The sequence below is a fragment of the Marmota monax genome, unplaced genomic scaffold (assembly GCF_021218885.2).
Source record: "Marmota monax isolate L192 unplaced genomic scaffold, Marmota_monax_Labrador192_F-V1.1 WCK01_AAM20220418_F8-fsc00014, whole genome shotgun sequence".
In the NCBI taxonomy this organism is placed as follows: domain Eukaryota; kingdom Metazoa; phylum Chordata; class Mammalia; order Rodentia; family Sciuridae; genus Marmota; species Marmota monax.
The window spans coordinates 3251203-3271474 of record NW_026695222.1 but is presented as its reverse complement, the minus strand read 5'-3'; the positions used below and the strand labels follow the sequence as shown (position 1 = coordinate 3271474).

Below are 20272 nucleotides of genomic sequence, written 5' to 3'. Positions count from 1 at the left end.
ACAGACTCTGATTGACCTTTCATTTTTTACCTTTGGCTGCTAGAAAACTCAGTGTCAACTGCTACAAAGACTTAGTCTTTGTACAGATTTGACATTGACTTCATTGTACATATTTATTCTTGTTTTTCTCACTTATATTTCCCATTTTTAATCTTTGCCTTGTTTCTTGAAGATACCTTCAAACCTTAATGTCACATGGGTATAAAATGCCTTTTTAAAAATTTATTTGTTCTTTTTAGATATATATGACCGTAGAATGTACTTTGACATATTATACATATGTGGAGTATAACTTACTCTAATTAGGATCCCATTCTTGTATTTGAACATGATGTGGAGTTTCACTAGTCATGTATTCATATATGAACATAGGAAAGTTATGTCTGATTCATTCTAATGTCTTTCGTACTCCCATCGCCCCCCTTTATTCCTCTTTGTCTAATCCAATCAACTCCTCCCCACCTACCCACCCTTATTATGTGTTAGCATCCACATATAACATTTGACCTTTGTTTTTTTGGCATTGTATTTCACTTAGCATGACAGTCTCCAGTTCCATTGATTTACTGGCAAATGCCATAATTTCATTCTTCTTTAAGGTCAAGTAATATTCCTTTGTGTATATATACTACATTTTCTTTATCCATTCATCTATTGAAGGGCACCTTAGTTCCATAGCTTAGCTATTGAGCTGCTATAGACATTGATGTGGCCATGTTATTTAGTATGCTGACTTTGAGTCCTTTGGGTAAAATTCCCATGTTAATTTGTGTTGCATTTCAGCAGGAGACCCATATGTACAGACCACCTGCAGCTGGCCCCACAGGTGTAGTCAAAACTGCTCATGTATCTTGAGAGTCTCACCCTTGTTCTTCCTTCCCTTCATACCCAACCACATCCTCTCGTTTCTGTTCTTTTACTCTGTCCCTTCCTCTTCCTCTCAGGATCACCTTCTATTTTCTCTTGTTTGGGTTCTTGTAGTGGCTTTGAACTTATCTGCCTGGCTCTGGTGATTTTCCACTGCCTGAGAGAGCTCTCATGCACACCTGTCACCTAGGCTTCCTGCCCTGTTAGCCTCATTTGCTGACATTGTCCTATATTTCTGCAGTATGAGACTCTTTACCATTCCCAGCACATGCCAAGCCAGTTAGACCTCTTTCCCTGAGTGGTGCAGTTTTTCTGTCTCTACAGCTTTCCCTGTCCCTTAGGACTTCACTGAGATATCATCTCTTCTTCCCTGGCCTCTCTCAGGCAGGGTCGTCTCTCTCAGCTACCTCTGGTTTTGGGGTGTGTGCCATGGTCTTTAGCTACAGTAGCCTGTTGCTGCCCCTCCTTTTTCAGGGCCTGGCGCCCCTATAAACTCAGCATGTGTTTAATGAATGAGTTAATAGAGAATGTGGGGATCTCTTCCATATCTCTCAGCCTCCAACCTGCTCTAAAACCACCACTGCATGTGAAGTACATTAACATTTTCACCTTTGTGTTATACATGATGTAAATTTAGAAGACTTGGAAATAGGGCAAGTTAGATTGCAGCACTGACATTCCTAGGAAGGACATAGGAAAAATAACCAGCATGCTTGGTTGGAAGTAAATTTACAATGAGATAATCCCAGGATCCTTGTATTCCAATTTTTCAAAATTTGAAAAATGACTGGTTGTCATTGGTGATAACATAGTTGTTGCCACTCCAGAATAAGGAGAGAGGAAGTTGCTACAATGCTTCAGTCTCCTGTGCTGATTAGGATGGGCTTGTTCCCAGAAAGGGCTTTAGAGTCCTCACTTTGCAGATAGGGAGGTAGGTGATTAGCCTGAAACTCAGAGCTAACTCATTCTGCCATTTGTTCATTTGTTCTTTCTTTTAAATAGAAGTATGTTCTGTGAGCTGCTACTGTGTTATTCACTAGGAATACAGACATGTGGATGGCATCCCCACTGTAGCTTACAGTCTTGCAAGGGAGGCCACTTCATGGACTAGTCATTTAATGCAGATATTCATAAGCACCTGAAGAAGGTGTTCAGTTCAAAGGAGATAGAGAAAAATTATTCAGAAAAGCTTCATGGAGCTAGCCATATTTCTACTTTGAGAATATCTAGACTTTTAGAATATATAGAAGGAGTCTACCAAGCATGGGGACATTAAGGCACATTCTAAGCAAAGGGTGAAAAATTCAGATGTCTGTTGAAGAGTAGTGGGAGTTAGTGGGGAGGTGGGAGCTTGACTTGTGCTCTGAGCTGCAGTAATAGTTGCTTTCACTGAGGATCAGACTTGTGCATGACAGATTGCCCTGATACTGACCTGGAAGGTTCATCTAGGACACCACTAGATGTGGCTCTAATTTTCAAAGTAGGAGATGATGTGAGCAGTGGAGAGAGAGAGAGAAGAAATAGGTTTTAGAATGCTTTAAAGATAAAATCGACAGACAAGATGTGGCGGCCAATCTGGAGGGCTAGGGAGAGGGGAATTAAGGGTGTCTCCCGGGCTGTGGCTGAAACCTCCAAGTGAAGTGGGAGCAGAAGCTAGACCAGATCCTGGCCTGTGGTTGCATAGTACAGCCAAGTGCATGGAACACAAAGCTGTTACTAGTAGCCTTTGGGCTGTCAGAGAGTTAACTTGGCCTGTGTAAAATGACCCACTCTGGCCTGGTTCACTGTGTTGCTTCTCTCAGAAAAGAGCTGGAGAGTTTATCTTCTGAGAGTAGAAATGCTCTCTTTCTAATTAAGGAGGAGGAGAAGCCGGGCTGTGGTAACAGTTTTCCCCCCTCTACTTCTATTGACTCATGGGAGATAAGAAGCAAAGCTTTGGGAGTAGGGAACTTTAGAGAGGGCAAGCTGGGCTCGGTGGTGTATGCCTGTAATCCCAGTGGCTCAGTAGGCTGAGACAGGAGGATTGCAAGTTCAAAGCCAGCCTCAGCAACAATGAAATGCTAAGCAGCTCTGTGAGACCCTGTCTCCAAATAAAATACAAAATGGGGCTAGAGATATGGCTCAGTGGCCAATTACCCCTGAAATCAATCCCCTGTACCCCCCCATCCTCCCAAAAAGGGCAATACCTCTTATTACTGTGGGAGTTTGAGTGAACTCATGCTGTAGAACTCAGGACTGCTAGCTGCACAGGGAGAGCCCACTGTGGAGAGGGGATGCTTGCCTAGTGGTGGTGGTGAAGTCTTCCAAAAACCCAGGAAATATTGATCACTAGAGTAAGATTGAATGATTTATTTAAAAAGAGAGCCAAGCACACCTGTAATCCCAGTGGCTTGGGAGGCTTAAACAGGAGGATCATGAGTTCAAAGCCAGTGCTCAGCAATTTAGCAAAGCACTAAGCAACTCGGTGAGACCCTGTCTCTAAATAAAATACAAAAAGTGGGGGAGGCTGGGAATGTGGCTCAGTGATCCAGTGCTCCTGAGTTCAAACCCTGGTATCCCCCTTCCCCCCCAAAAAAGAGAGACCAACATTTGCATTAGTCCATTTATAATCAAATTACACCAGGTTATTTGTGATCAAAGTCATGAAGCAGTGAGAAAAATACCAAATCAGACTATACTGTTTAATTCTTTTTAGAAGGTAACTATGATGCTATCAGTACAACTTGTTTTCCAAGCCTCACTTTTTTTTCTCCAACTTTAAGAATTGTTTTTGTGCATGAAGTAGGAGCAGAGACCTCGATTTAAACAAGAATCAGGTACAGGTACAGACAAGATCAGCTATGTGAAACCCTAATAAAACGTGTGTGAGGCACATCTTATTGCTCTGGAGGGACTTTTATCTTTTATTCCATAATCACTAGAACCTCAGTGGGCCCATGATAGAATTCAGAGTTTCAGTGAATGCAAATGGGTTAAAAGTTATCTTTATTTTGACCAAGTTCTAGTAAATATAGGTTTCCTCTTATTATGAATGTGGAATGGAAAACACAATGGTATTAACAACATTTATCATCATTAGAAATTACAGCTCTTTTCATATTATACTTGTTGTAGAAATCTCAATGTAACACTTATGCTCTTTACTACTTTCAAGTTTAGAGTAGCCACTAAATCCAGACCCAGGTCCTACAACATGTATATACATTACTGAATCACAAATTTGTGTTACAAATTTTGGTAACTGTAAGTGTAATTGGTTTTCTTTTTAACCCTATGTATTATGTTTCCTGCATTTAAAAAACATTCTGAGCAAGTTTCATCTACTTCACAGTTGTCTAAAGAGGTCCATGGCACATAAAAAGTTAATGTCCCCTGGCTAAGATCATGTAGTTGTGGCTTGTGACCTCCACCTGGTGGCAGCATACTCCTTAAAGGTTAAATCTGTCTGTAATCAATGGTTGAGGAGAAATTTTATCTGTGCACTTGAGTATGATTTTCAGAAATTTTTGACCAAATTAAGAAATAGGCTTTCCATCATAACTCCATACACAAATACTTAGGTTTCATAAAATAATCCTCAACCTTACCATATGACAAATCGTTATTTTTTATTGCATTCTAATATTCTATTCAGTTCTCTTTCGTTAAAATAAAACAGAGGTTGCAAGACACTAAACTGTGCAGTTCAGTGGGCCACAGTACTGTTCAGTATCTTAAGAGACCAAATACCCCATTTTCAGCATCACAATACCTATATTTTAAATAACTGCCAACAAATACAGATGCACTTTACACCTGTTTAAAAATTTGTTAAAAATATAAATTACATACAGTGAAAGGAACTGATTTTAAGTGTACACCTAAGATGGACTATCAAGACAAAGAATATTCTCATCACCAAAGTTCCTTTGTGCAATTTCTAAGCCAGTTCCTCTCTGAACAGTCATCGTTCCCATGGCTTTGATCTTACGTTGGTTTTGCTGTGTAGAATTTTATATAAATGTAATCACACAGTATGTATTCTTTTGCTTAATGCAGTATTTTAAAGATGAATCCATGTTGAAGGTATCAATAGTTTGGTGAGCAGCATTCCATTGTGTCAATACCAAAGTGTTTATTTTGTTGATAGGCTTTTAGGCTGTCTTTAGTTTTAGTTATCATGTGTTAAAAACCTCCATGACCATTTGCCTTTGTATCTTTGTATGCACATAAGCTTCTTGTCCCTTGGATAAATACCTGGAGTGGAATTGTTGATTTAGTCAGCTAATAAATATAAATTTAGCTACAGGAAACTGCAAATGATTTGCCAAACTGGCTGAACAATTTATGTTTCCACTAGCAATGTGTAAGAGTTTGGGTTGCTCTATGTCCTTCCCAACATTTGGTTTTGTGCCAGTATTTTTAACTTTAGTCATTCTGATGAGTGCTATAGGTGTCTCTCTTGGTGGTTTTAATTTGCCTTTGCTGGGTAATTAATACTGTTCAATTCTTTTTTCAGGTACTTATTACCATTCATTTATCTTATTTATGAAGTATATTTTCAGGCTTGAGATACTCATTCTTTTTTAATATTAATGTGTAGGACTTCTTTACATGTTTTTGATACCAGTTTTTATGTCAGATATATGTATATATCAATACATTTTTTCTAGTCTGAGGCTTACATACTCATTTTCACTAATTTTTTTATGAGCACAGGCTTTTAATTTGACAGTGTCCAATTTAACAGTTTTTCTTTCAATATTTAGTGCTTTTTAGATCCTAATTCCATGGAACTATAGTACAGAATTAAGGGGAGGAAGCTGTTTAGCCAGAAAAGTGCAAAAATGACTTTGCCCTGTGGTTTGTAAACCAAACCTCTAGGTATCTTAGACATGCCCAGCCTACGGCCTTGGTTGTCTATTCCTTTTCAGATTAATTTGTTCACAATTACCTTGTGACTCTCAGAAATTACTCACAAGGGGCAAGGACTTAAAAGGCTCCAACTTTTCATGGGACCTATAGGTGTGCCATCCAGGACAAAGCAGTAGCCACATGCGGTGATTTTAATTAAGTTGAAATTCAGCTTTTCAATCCTAACAGCCACATTGTGAGCGCCCACTAGCCACATATGGCTACTGGCTATGCTGATGAACAGTGCAGATAGAGAATTTTTTTTTTTCCCAAAAGTGCTATATAGTACTAGTCAGTGGAATTAGAGGCCAGGCTTACATAGTTTATAGCATGTTTTAATGAAACAGTCTTTAATTTTGATAATTGACGTCAACTACCTACTTTCTTTCTTTCCTTTTCATTCTTCCACTTTTCTGTTTCTATCCTAAGATGTCTGTCCCAGCCAATCCTTTATGTCTCTTCTTTCCTAGTAGAAGGAAGAATTCCCCGGCCTTGCACAGAATCATTCTTTCCTGAAGCCTACCTAGTACTAACCTATTTAACTTCCTCAATGTTTGATAGTCTGCCAACTAACACTGGGCATTCCCTTTCAGGGTGTGGTCCAAAGATAGGTATTTTGTCATATCTGTCCTGACCAACCTTGTAGTTCTTTGTAGCATTTCCACTATAAATTTTAAACTGAAGAAAAAATAATAGGTTATGACCTATAGCCCTGTCCCATATTAAGATTTCTGTCCATTAGTTTACTTGGTTACCATTTCATAATGAGCAACCACATAGGAATTTGTGAGATTCTCTTTCATTGTTGGTCATGAGCTGCACAGACATTGACTTTGCCATTAATGTCTTTCAGTGTGGGAATTTTGCTGTACTGGTGGATCTTCATGTATCGCCACAAGGTTCAAACAAAGATACCAGCTGGTTTTCTGAACAGAAGAAAGAGGTATAGCAACATTTTTATTATTTAAATGCAATTATCCCTAAGTAACTCCAGCTACTAGAAGAGATATCAGCTCTCTTCAACTTTCATTTTCATTTGTGAGGGAAAAAAAAAAGTTGAGCAGTGTTTAACACTTAAAAAAAAATAATGCTTGGATCCTCATTAACAGAAACATACATAGTTAGCTTTTCCCTACCTTCAGAAGTCCATACACTTCATGTGCTATTCTTATTATTTTAATTTGTCTTTTGCAGTATTGGAGATCAAACCCAGGGCCTTGTGCTTACACTCTATATGAGCTGTATCCCCATTCTTAATTCTATTATTTAAACCAAAAATTGTACACCTCTTTGTTTTGGGGAGAAGAGTTCTCTATATTAAAAAAAAAAAAATAAGAGGAGAAAGGGGAGGAAGAGGATGAGGAAATGGAGTTGGTAAAAGGAGGAAGAAGAGGAAAAGGAGAAGGGGAAACTATTCCAGATGATTGGGAACCTGCAATAGGCATGGTGGTTAACTCAAGGCTGGTCTTTCACACTCGTCTTAAACCCCATCTTTTATCTTCTACCAGCCTTTCATTGTCTTGAGCTTTTCACAAGGGAGGAGATATTTGTCCCTTCTCTCCTGTTGGTCAGTCAGTAAAGCAAATAGTCAAGTATGGACATGTAATTGACCCTGAAACAACACATGTTCAAACTGCACAGGTCTCCTTCATGTGGAATTTACTTTTGGAGATTTATGACAGTTTGAAAAAACTATCAGACAAACTCTGTAGCCTTGGAATATTGAAAAAAAATTAAGAAAAAGTTGTGTCATGAACACATGAAATAAATGTAAGACAATAGTCTATTTTATTATTTACCACCATAAAATATATACAAATCTATTATAAAAAGTTAAGTTTTAGCAGAGGTCAAACACACAAATACAGACCATACCTGGCACCATTTGCAGTTGAGAGAGATGAAAGCAGTTGTAAAAGTGCAGTTTTAATTCACAACTGTACAAGGTTAACTGTGGTGCGTTCTGTGCTATTGCATCTCACAAACTGCCATTCCAGTGAGTACAGGTATTATATCTGCTGAGAATACTGTGTGAGGTGGTGGTCTCCACATGAACAATTTGTTTTTCTAATAAATTGCCTGTCCCTAATACGAAGTGATTTCCTGGGGTTTTCCAGAATTTTTCACCACATATAATACATACACTGTATAAAATTTGTGTTGACTGTTTTATGTCATTGTGAATCTTCCAGTCACTAGTAGGTTATTAGTAATTAAATTTGGGGGAGTTGGAAGTTATACTCAAATTTCCACCTGAGCAGAGGATAGTATCCTAATCCTGTTTGTTATCAGGAATCCACTATATGATGTTTGACCTCTTCATGCTTCAGCCTCCTCATCTGCAAATGAAGAGGTTTGACCAGACACTGCCTAAGTCACCTCTCTGTTCTAACTTACTGTAGGGTCCTCCCCCTTCCTGTTCCTATGGTGGAGGGTTAGAAGGTGCATTTAGTTATCACATACTTTGCTTCCTTCTCCAGACCTTTGCTTACCAAAGAGCAGAGGTAGTGACTTTAATATAATTTTCAAAGTACCATTGTACTTTGTTTTTTCCATGATATTCATTTGTCAATTTTTAGAGCTAGAAATAAAAGTAAGTTTTATTAAAAGGCAATATTATATGAAAAAACTGGTAATAGTTGCTTAAAATTTAAAAAAGTTTTCCTTTCATAACTGTTTTAGCCAACTTTAAGAAATCACTAAAGCTTTCCCTCCTCCAAAATTATAGGATTATACATTTTCAGTCAAAGGATAATACCATCAGGACTTTGCTGTCATTTGCAAAGGATATATGGTGATCTAAAGATGTGAGAAGAAAGGTACAAGGTTCAGTAGGATGAAATTTATCATTCAGATAATTAATTAACCATGGACTGTCCTCTTCAAAACTTAATATCGAGCAGGCCAACATTTACTGCCACCCACCTTCACATAATTCCAAGCTTTAGCTTACTAGCAGTCTACATGATTTAACATGTGAAGTAAAATTCTTTAATTGTTAAAAAATTCATTTCCCTAAAGTGACTAATACTTCACCTAAAGGGACTTTAACTGGAAAGCTTCTGGCTTAATTAATAAAATAGTGTCCTAGATTCCACTATTCCAGGCCCAGATTTTCCTGCATTCTCTCTCAGCTTTACCTCTTTGGCCTTAGACCTTTCATGTTGCTACTTAATCATTTTTTGCCCACGAGATAGTTGATATGGAATGTTTCAAAGCCAGGGGTATGTGAGTCACCTCCCAGGCCAAGTGTGAGGTTTCTTCAAGGTGCCACATGCAGGTGCATTGCTCCAACTAGTACCTAGTTCAGGGCAGCCAAGCATGACTTTGCAAAGTTGTGCAGTGCACAACAGGACCTGCAGAGCAATGCTGCAGTGGCAGCTGCAAGGGAGATCATGCCAGCAAGCTGAGCTTTTCTCTCACATCAAAGTACATGTCTGACTGCTGCTACTTTTAAGTTGTACCTTTATAACACATGTTCACCAACATTAAAATTGCTTCTGGATAATTTGTGTGTTTAAGAAAGGAGAAGAGCTAATTGACGAATCATGACTTTGCCCTATTAGTGCTTTCATCATTTTTATCATTAGACTATCTCACAGTTGGGATTTCATGGGCAACCAGTTTGAGTGCATTTAACAGCTACTTTCTACAGTGAAAGTCTAAGAAAAGAAGTTTAATTATATGTATTAAACATATATTTATTTTGAGTCCAGCACAAGTAGTCTTTGTACCCAAACAGTCAAACTAAAACAGTTCCATTTGTAAACTCGAGGAAGCAAATGTAAAGCCCCTAGAGAAGCCTTATGTTTCTCCTGGTTCCTTATTGATTTTAACTTGGTCTTTTCTTCTGCCCCTAAAATGTCATATTGTTGGCAGTTTTTCTTTTCATGCATTGTTCTGATTCAGCAGAGAATGCTTCTGTAAGTGCAGCATGGTCAGTTAACTAGGTATTGTGACCACATTGCACACGGTTGTCCTTCCATTTGTGAAACCTGATTCACAAAGGACAGCTTTGGAACTATAAGGAGAAACTTTATGTGTATAGGCCTATGCTCTATTTTTTCATACTATTTTTAGTTCTAGCCTTATAGGGTATTTATGGCCAAATTTTAACAATCCTTGTTTCCATGTATGTCTTTCACATATTTTCTAGCTCAGTCATAGTTGAACCCTGCATGTGAAGTAAAATTCTTTAATTGTTAAAACAACAGTACAAGGCAAGGCTGCTTTTCTGTTGTGTGAACAATGCCAAAACACTCAACTGTAAATGGATATCTCTCTATCCACAAAGCACTGCATCTTTGGGCTGCTAAATAAAAAGCAGGAGAGAGGAGACCAGTGTTTGTATTTTATCTAGAAACTTCTATTTGTTAGTTAAATCAAGGGTTTTATATACTGTCTAAAGGATATAGGCATTTGCAATAAAGGAAAAGTTTTGCTATGGTTGCTTTTCAGAGCAGCTTAAAATTTGTTAATGTTTTAATTTATGAAGATTCTCAGAGATGGCATTGTAAGAAACCAGTGAAACAGGTTTGAGGTAACCTCTGCAACTCTGAGCCTGCTGTAGCGTCTTTGGGAATTGAACCAGGATTTATCAGTACTTAGGCATCATTTTTATGTATAGTTTTCCTCTCTTTCCCTGCACTACAGTACATTATCCTAGTAGTGCAGGACTACACTGAATGTCTTCCAATATACAAACCAATAGCTAGAAATTGGGTTGTGTTTATGGCATGCTGAAATTTAATTAAATTCCTCTGTTATTGTTACTTACTAAATATTAATCTACTTTATAGAAATAAGAGAAGTTAAATTATTTTCATCAATAGATAAATATTGTACAGTTTAACAAAAGCAAATGGGTATATGTGATATTAGTAGCATGAATATGGAAGAAAATCAAATTACTATTTCCAGTTCTGTTTAATCCAGTGCTCAACTAACTCTCTTCAGTAGACTTCTAAACTTGAAGCCAGAACCTAATGAATAAGGTTGTTTACATTAAAAAAAAAATTGAAATGAGTTTGAAAACAGGAAACTTTTCTATGTTAAAGTCACTGTTTCTGGCTCTTCCCAAACATGTTAGAAGATCTGGGAATGCTATGCTTATAGATATAACTGTAGTGTGGTAGAACCATGGTGGCTGCCTCCTATTGCCTGAGCTGTGGTCTGGGACCCTATGACTTTTGCACCAACAATATGTGAATATGTTCTTACTCCTGACTCCTTCCCTGTCTACACTCTCCTGCCTGGCCACAGTGGGCATGTCCCTGGGGCCCTTGTTGCCAGCAGCATTGGCTCCATTGTTTCTTCTATTCATCATAATAACTGACTGATATTTATTTGAAAGCATACTTCATCTCACCAATTTTATCACCACATCACCCTGATTTTTAAACTGAAGTAATAAGCCTTTTTGTCTTTGTTTTTGATTTGTGAAATTGAAGCAGAGAGAAATAAATAATTTTTGAGATTATAAACCAGCATTATGGTTTTAAACAAACTTTGGTAGCATGTTTAAGTCTGCAATAATATCCACCACTCTATAACATTTCTTTCAATATTCATAGCTAAATTAAAAAGCAAGCAGAAGGAAATGTTCAGCATTTTAATGTGTATATTGTTAGCTTTTTTGCATTGCATTAAATTAGAAAATTATATCCAATTTTTTATTTATCTTAGGAAGTCTGTTTGCTGTTAAAAGAAACCATTCTTTCAAGAGTTAAGGAGTACTTGGAAGTTCATAAACAGCACAGGCCATCAAATACAGAATTCACAAGATCCAGTCCCTTGTCCTTAAAAGGTAGGCACAGAGCACTTTGATTTGGGATAAAGAAAATAAAATTTTTGCTTTGTAGAGACGGCAATTATATTTGACTCCGACTGTCATGTTAGTATAATGATACATTTGAAAAGTATGTTGTAATGAAGATACTTTTGTTTGGGTAAAGAAAATTAACCAAAAAGCCCTCAAGGACTTTTAATGGTAGGCAAAATATATAAAAATAGCAAATAAAACATTCCTAAGGAAACAAAATTTTTAAAGTTTTTTTTTTGACAAGTAATCTTGCAAATGGATTTACATTAATACTGACTTAAATTTATCCAGAGCTTAATGCTTTTTTAAAAATGTTTTTATATATGTCACCCAATTTCAAAGGTTCTCAAATGGGCAGTCCCCAGAGGACATTTGGTAATGTCTGTAGTTTCAGCTGTCATAACTGGAAGAGGTGGGGTGCTATTAGCATGTAAAGGGTAGAGGCCAGGAATGACACTATACATTCTACAATGCACAGGCAGCCCTGGACTAAAGAAGGAATTATCAGCCCCAAAACATGAACGGCACCAAAGTTGAGTTCTCGGTCATATGTCCTATTAACAGTAATATCTTTTGAGTTACAAGTGGAAAACGCTCAGAGACTATAAAACTATAAACAGCTTGTCCAAGTAAAATATCCTATCATTTACTTAGCATCATCACCGCCCAACCCCCTTCCTCCAGTGCTTGGCCCGCCTGATACACAGATGCCATGACATGAATGAATTCGAGGGTGATCAGTGGTAGAACCTGAACCCACACTCTCTCTTCTGACTTCCATCCCAGAGTTCTTCCTTCTCTGTCAATGTTGGATTTCTAATTTTTTTTTTTTTACTTTAAGTCATATTTCATACCATTCTTTCTCATGCAAATGCGGTCAGTCTAGCTTAGTTCTCAGAGGATAGTGCCTGGACTGCTGTGAGCCAAATAAGCTAATATAATACCTCTTTAGGACAAACATGTTAAATACTCTCTCTGAAGGCTTTTTTGATCCAAGGTGTTTTGCCCCAGTGTAGAGGACAAGTAGGTGGGCAGATTAACGTTACCCAAACTGAAACCCTTAAATGGGATTTTCATTCCAAACAGTGTTGAATTGAATAATGCTGTCTGGTTTGTCACTTAGCAGTAGTGTAAGTCTTGAGAAAAGCATAAGAGTTTTCATGCTTTGTACCCCAGCAGACCTGGTTGGTCTCACTTTCTAAATCATCAAAAGGGAGAGGAATAGAGCAAGATTTCAAGACCTCCATCTCTGGTATTAGAAATACTATATATAGTTGGCTTAGTCATTACCGATTCTCAACCAGCCCTTCCCTTGTATTCTTTGAGTGCTGAGTCAAAGTTAAACACTCAGTTTCTCAGCCTCTCTCACAGATAGGGATCACAGTTCTTGCCCCCAAGAGAAAATGAGAGCCTTTCTTGAGCTCATGTAGGGAAGATGTTTGTTTATTTTTAAACAAAAAAGTAATCTTACCATGTACACAATTTTGAAACCTATCTTTCCCATCTAATATAAAAGTCATTTTATATATATCACTATTTTAAAGCTTTTAATTTTTTGATAAAATATACTTAACATAAAATTTACTATTTTAACCATTTTTTAAAATTTTAATTTGTTATATGACAACAGAATGCATTACAATTCCTATTACACATGTAGAGTACAATTTTTCATATCTGTGGTTGTGCACAAAGTAGAGTCACATCCTTTGTGTCTTCATACATGTACTTAGGATAATGATGACCATCGCATTCCACCATCTTTCCTATTCGCTTTCCCTTCTCCTCCTTCCCCTTTTCCCCTTTGCCCTGTCTAATAGAGTTTATTTAATCCTCCCATTCCCCACCCCCCACCCATAGCATATTATGAATCAGCATCCTTAAATCAGAGGAATCATTCAGCATTTGTTTTGGGGGGATTGACTTACTTCACTTAGCATTATATTCTCCAGCTCCATCCACATTTTCTTTATCCATTTATCTACTGAAGGGCATTTGGGTTGGTTCCACAGTTTAGCTATTGTGAATTGTGCTGCTATGAACATTGATGTGGATGTGTCCCTGTAGTATGCTTCTTTTAAGTTCTTTGGGAATAGACTGAGGAGTGGAATAGCTGGGTCAAATGGTGGTTCCATTCCCAGTTTTCTAAGAATTCTCCATACTGCTTTCCAGATTAGTTGCACCAGTTTGTAATCCCACCAGCAAGGTATAAGTGTGCCTTTTTCCCCACATCCTCACCAACACTTATTGTTATTTGTATTCTTAATAGCTGCCATTCTGACTAAAATGAGATGAAATCTTAGAGTAGTTTTGATTTGCATTTCTCTAATTGCTAGAGATGTTGAACATTTTTTTCATATATTTGTTGTTTGGTTGTATATCTTCTTCTGAGAAGTGTCTGTTCAGTTCCTTGGCCCATTTATTGATTGGGTTATTTGGTTGTTTGGTGTTAAGATTTTTGAGTTCTTTATATATTCTAAAGATTAGTGCTCTATCTGATATATGAGTGGTCAAAATTTGCTCTCAAGATGAAGGCTCTCTATTCACCTCATTGATTGTTTCTTTTGCTGAGAAGAAGTTTTTTAGCTTGAATTTATTGATTCTTGGTTTTAATTCTTACACTATAGGAGTCTTATTAAGGAAGTTGGGTCCTACTCCAACATGATGGGGATTTAGGCCTACTTTTCTTCTAATAGATGCAGTGTCTCTGGTTTAGTTCCACTTTAAGTTGAGTTTTGTTCATGGTGAGAGAGAGGGGTTTAATTTATTTTGTTGCATATGGATTTCCAGTTTCTCAGCACCTTTTGTTGAAGAGGCTATCTTTTCTCCAATATACGTTTTTGGCACCTTTTTCAAATATAAGATAACTGTAATTATATGGGTTAGTCTCTGTGTCCTCTATTCTGTACCATTGATCTACAAGTCTATTTTGGTGCTAATACAGTGCTGATTTTGTTACTATTGCTCTGTAGTATAGTTTAAGATGGTATAGTGATGTCACCTGCTTCACTCTTCTTGCTAAGGATTGCTTTAGCTATTCTGGGTCTCTTATTTTTCCAGATGAATTTCATGACTTCTTTTTCTATTTCTATGAGAAATGTCATTGGGATTTTGATTGGAATTGCATTAAATCTGTACAGTGCTTTTGGTAGTATGGTCATTTTGACAATATTAATTCTGCCTACCCAGGAACTAGGAAGATCTTTCCATCTTCTAAGGTCTTCTTTAATTCTTTCTTTAGCATTCTGTAGTTTTCATTGTAGAGGTCTTTCACATCTTTTGTTAGATTGATTCCCAAATATTTTTTTGATGCTATTGTAAATGGGTTAGTTTTCCTTGTTTTCTTTTCAGAGGATTTGTCATAGAAATGCCTTTGATTTATAGGTGTTGATTTTGTATCCTGCTACTTTGCTAAATTCATTTACTAATTCTAGAAGTTTTCTGGTGGAATTTTTTGGTGTACACTTTGGTAGCAGTAAATATTTTGAACATTGTTGTGCAATCATCTGTCATCACCATTACCCATCTCCAGAACTTTTTCATCATCCCACACTGAAATTTTGATGCTCATTAAATAGCAATTTTCCATTTTCCCCTCCCCCTGCCTCTAGTAACAACCATTCTGCTTTCTGGATCCATGAATTTGACTAGTCTAGGTACCTCACATAGGTGGAATCACAATATTTGATCTTTTTGTTGTTGTTGTTTTGTCTAGCTTATTCTACTTAGCATGTTTTCAAAGTTCATACTGTAGCATTTATCAGGATTTCATTTCTTTTAAAGCTGAATAGTATTTCATTATAATATATTCAGTGTATACCACATTTTGTTCATTTGGATTATTTACACTTTTTGGCTGTTGTGGATGCTGCTACAAATATTGTTGTACAGATGATATTTTCAAGTCCCTGAATTCAGTTCTTTTGGATATATACCTACAAGTGGTATTGCTGGATCCTATGCTAATCCTGGTTATCTTTTTTTAAGGTATTGCCATATTTTTTTCATAATAACCATACCATTTTACATTCCCACCAGCAATACATGAGCTTCCACTTTCTCTACATCCTGCCTGAACTTATATTCAGTTGGTTTGATAATAACCATTCTAATCTGTTTGAAACAATACCTGATTGTGGTTTTGATTGACATTTCCTTAACAATTAGTAATGTTATCATCTTATATGTTGACAATCGTGTACTCATTGGTCATTAAGTATATCTTCCTTGGAGAAATGTCTATTTATGTCCTTTGTTCATTTTTTTTTTTTAAAGAGAGAGACTGAGAGAGAGAGAGAGAGAGAGAGAGAATTTTTTAATATTTATTTTTTAGTTCTCAGCGGACACAACATCTTTGTTTGTATGTGGTGCTGAGGATCGAACCCAGGCTGCACGCATGCCAGGTGAGCATGCTACCACTTGAGCCACATCCCCAGCCCCCTTTGTTCATTTTCAGTAGGGTTGTTTTGTTTTTGTGTTGTTGTTTCTTATAGGAATTATTTTTTATGTGTATTAATTTTGTTATTAGATATATGATTAGCACATATTTTTTTTTCCATTCTGTGGTTTGTTTTTTGAGTCTCTTGACAATGTAGTTGTACATACATGTTTTTAATTTTGATACAGCCAGTTCATTTATTTCTTCATTTGTTGATGATATATCTAAGAAACTGTTGCTGACTCCAGTGTCACAAAGCTTTCCCTTTATTTTTTCTTCTAAAAATATAAGAAATTCTATAGAATTTAACTTAGGTATTTGATCATTTTGAGTTAATTTTTGTATATCATTTCAGGTAAGAGCCCAGCTTCATTATTTTGTATGTGGATATCCAGTCTTCCTAGCACATTGCTGAAAAGATTGTCCTTTCCCCATGGAATGGTCTTGGTACTCTTGTTGAAAATCATCTGGCTATATATGTGATGATTTATTCCTGGGATTTCTGCTCTATTCCACTTCTATGTCTGTCTTTATCCCAGTTCTACACTGCCTGGATACTGTAACTTTGTAGTAAGTTTCAAAATCCCAGAGCATGAGTCTTCCAATTTTGTTAATTCTTCTAAAGGGACTATTCCACAACTGTGTGTGTGCGTGTGTGTTTTCCTGGGGAATTTAGCCTTCTGGCACTCTATCACTGAACTGAACTCCTGGAACTTTTTATTTTGAGACAGGGTCTTGCTAAATTGCCCAGGTATGCTATGGCACCTAGCCACATAGCCATTTTAAGTGACTACATAGCATTCCATTAAATGCCTATACTATTAATTTATTGATGAATTTTTTAGATTGCATCCATATTTGTACTATTATAAAGAATAGTCCAATGAACTTCCTAAGAATATTCATATTTGAACACTTCTAATTCTTTGTATTTACAGTTTGTGAAAGCTAAGGATATTAATGCTATATATAGTATATAAATTGTAAATATTTTTTCTCTGTCATTTTCCTTTGACTTGATTCTCTTTCTACCTCAGGAGCCCTCCACTGACCACTAATCGGACTAATACTAGGTTTTCTTATAGTGAGATAAGTAGTGTGATTGATTGCCCTTGGGAACTGCCTCTCCATTCTCATCTTGTACCACTTTTATCTTCTTGCTTGTTCTAGCTGTGGCAAACTTAATTCCTTTCTTCCAAAGCTCTATTCTTCTGCTCTTCTTAAGATGGGGCCTTGTTCTTATTGGAGCTTAGTCTTCTTTTTACCTATTTTATCTTCAGCTTTCTGGGCAAAGTTCATTGTTCAAAAAAGAGCATTAATCTCAAGTATATACAAAGAACTCAGAAAACACCAAAATAATAATAATAACAACAACAACCCAATCAACAAATGAGCAGAGGAAGTGAACAGACATTTCACAGAGGAATGATTATGCATGGTCAACAAATATATGAAAAATGCTCAACAACTCTAGCAATTAGAGAAATGCAAATTAAAACTACATTGAGATTCCAGCTCACTTCAATCAGAATAGCAATTATCAAGAATACAAGTAAAATAAATGTTGGTAAGGATGTAGGAAAAAAGGTTCAGTCATACATTGCTGGTGGAACTCCAAGTTGGTACAACCACTGTGTAAAGCAATATGGAGATTCCTCAGAAAACTTGGAATGGAACCATCATTTGACCCAGTTATCCCACTGCTCAATGTATCCCAAAGGATTTAAAATCAGCAATGATGCAGCCATAATCAATGTTTGTAGCAGCTCAATTCACAACAGCTAAACTATGGAACCAACCGAGGCACCCTTCAACAGATAAATGGATATAGAAATTATGATATACATTCACAATGGAATATTACTCAGCCATAAAGAAGAATGAAATTATGACATTTGCCAGTAAGTGGATGGAACTGGAGACTGTCATGCTAAGTGAAATAAGCCAGTCCCCAAAAACCAAAGATCATATGTTCTCTGTGATATGTGGCTAACACAGAATAAGTGGAGAAGGGGGAAGAATAGAAGTTTATTGGATTAGACAAAGGTGAATGAAAGGAAGGAGATGGCATGGGGAATAGGAAAGACAGTAGAATGAATTGGACATAACTTTCCTATGTTCCTTTATGAATATATCATCAGTGAAACTCCACATCATGTACAACCTCAAGAATGGGATCCTAATTCCTATAAGTTATACTCCATGTATGCATATATCAAAATACACTATACTGTCATGTATTCTAAAAAGAACACATAAAATTTTTCAAAAAGTATATCTGTCAATAGATCACCACCACACTGGATGTCCCTTCATAACATTTGAGGAATGTCAGGTGCACAAACATGTAAGCCACTGAAAGACAGGTGCTTCCCCTTTTATTCTCTTGTTTTCTCTCCAGCATGGAGTGCAGTTCCTGGCTTGCAGTAGGTAATGTGTATCCACATAGGTAATAAGTCCTGTAAATGGTTGTATCTTTCCTGCTCCTAACAAAATTGAGAGTTAGCGTAATTTACCTGCCCTACAACCCTGTATTTGATATACCTTTGTACCTTTACTTTTTTAAGCTTCTCCTTTGTCTGACAAACTCCTATTTCACTCTTAAGACCCAAATCAAACACTGCTTCTCCAGTCTTCTTCAATTTCAGTACCTTTATCCTTTTTAAGAGTCAACTTAGCTGGGTGCGTTGGCCAACACCTGTAATCCTAGCAGTTTGGGGTGCTGAGGTAGGAGGATTGCAAGTTCAAAGCCAGTCTCATCAGCTTATCAAGGCCCCAAGCAACTTAGCAAGAACTTGTCTCCAAATAAAATATAAAAAGGGCTGGGGATGTAGCTCAGAGGTTAAGCACCCTTGGGTTCAATTCCCAGTACCAAAAAAGAAAAAATCAACTAAAACATTATTTCAGTAGATTCAGTAAAAATTAGTGATACAAGGAAATTTTTTAAAAAGACTTAACTGATGTCAGTTTCCATCAGTTCTATCTCATTAATATTTTCCCTAGTCTTTTCCAACATTGGGTGTTAGAAGCGGTTTAATTTTTGCCAACTGACAGTCCAAAAAATCCAAAAGGAGATGTCAGGCTTTTTGATCTTTATTTATCTTTATGTTTTTATTTGTTTCCTGACTGAATTGTATATTTACAGTTTGGGTTTGTATCAATTGTTTGCCTATTTCTTCCTAGTTTTCACTTTTTCCTACTGTCACTTCTTGGTCAAGGTCCTTCTTAATCAGCTCTTGAATTACTGCCACAGCCTCCCTTCTGATTTTCCTTCCAATTTATCCACACCTCTTCTGCCAAAATGGCCTTTTGAAAACAAAAATATGATAGTCCCCAACTTGAAACCCTTTGTGGTCAGGGACCTTAGTTGCCAAATATCTTTTATCCAATTTCTTCTCTGCATGAGACTAGCCAGATGGGTCTGGCTCTTTATCAGAGAACAAGTTGATTAAAAGTATTAGGTAGCTCTCAGGATCCATGAGGAATGGCTGGCAAGTTCCATTCTGAAAGTGCACAAACAGGACAACCTCAATCACAAGATGGGGTCAGCTTTGGTAAGTACACCATTTCAGCTGCCATCCATGAAGCTCAGGACTGAGCATCAGAAATCTCTGTCCCACCTGCAGAGATTGACTGCCCAGCATGTGGCCACTCCCTGTGCAGCTGTCTAAGCTTCTGCAAGCAAACCAGATCTGTGGCTTTCCTTAGTTGCCGATGAATTGGGAAGCGAAAGTTTGGCTTTTACCTTTGGAAAGGTGAGACTTATAAAACACAGAAAGTTGCCAAAACATTGGAGGATGATCAAAATGTTTGGGTAGGTGGACACAAGTTACAGTTATTTGCTAAAAATTTTCTCTTGGCTTTCTTTTTCCATGAACTTCCAAATAATAACAACAAACTATTTCTTAATAGCACAACCTTCCCAGCTATCAAGGACATATGCTCAGAATCTCCCCCAAAAGAAATGACCCAATTCTCCAGTTCCAGCTCCAGGTCCAGGATTTCTAAGTGATCTTTTACTTCCTCTAATTCTTTCATGAACCATATTTGTTAATTTGTCAAATAAATGTGAAGTTTATTTACCAGCATACCTTAAACAGAAGAGAAGGGAAACAGAAAACAAAAAAACAAAATTAATATATGTGAATATGTACGTGATGCAACACGGAAGACCCTACGAGCAGATTCCTGTTCCTGACTTTTGTAATCATGAAACATGTAGTTTATGTCTTCCCTCTAGTAATATTTATTTC

General features: G+C 36.9%; 1 protein-coding gene across 5 annotated transcripts in view; it reads left to right on the top strand.

Annotated features, from left to right (window-relative positions):
- Positions 1 to 20272, top strand: part of Slx4ip (SLX4 interacting protein) — a 191895-nt gene that overhangs the window by 117239 nt on the left and 54384 nt on the right. For 4 of the 5 annotated variants that reach the window (XM_046433556.2, XM_058575570.1, XM_058575568.1 and 1 more), the window contains 2 exons: positions 6614 to 6703; positions 11446 to 11566. In XM_046433556.2, the coding sequence (XP_046289512.1) occupies positions 6614 to 6703; positions 11446 to 11566 (211 nt within the window). The remainder of the gene's footprint in view (positions 1 to 6613; positions 6704 to 11445; positions 11567 to 20272) is intronic. The other variant, XM_046433554.2, reaches the window with a different exon arrangement.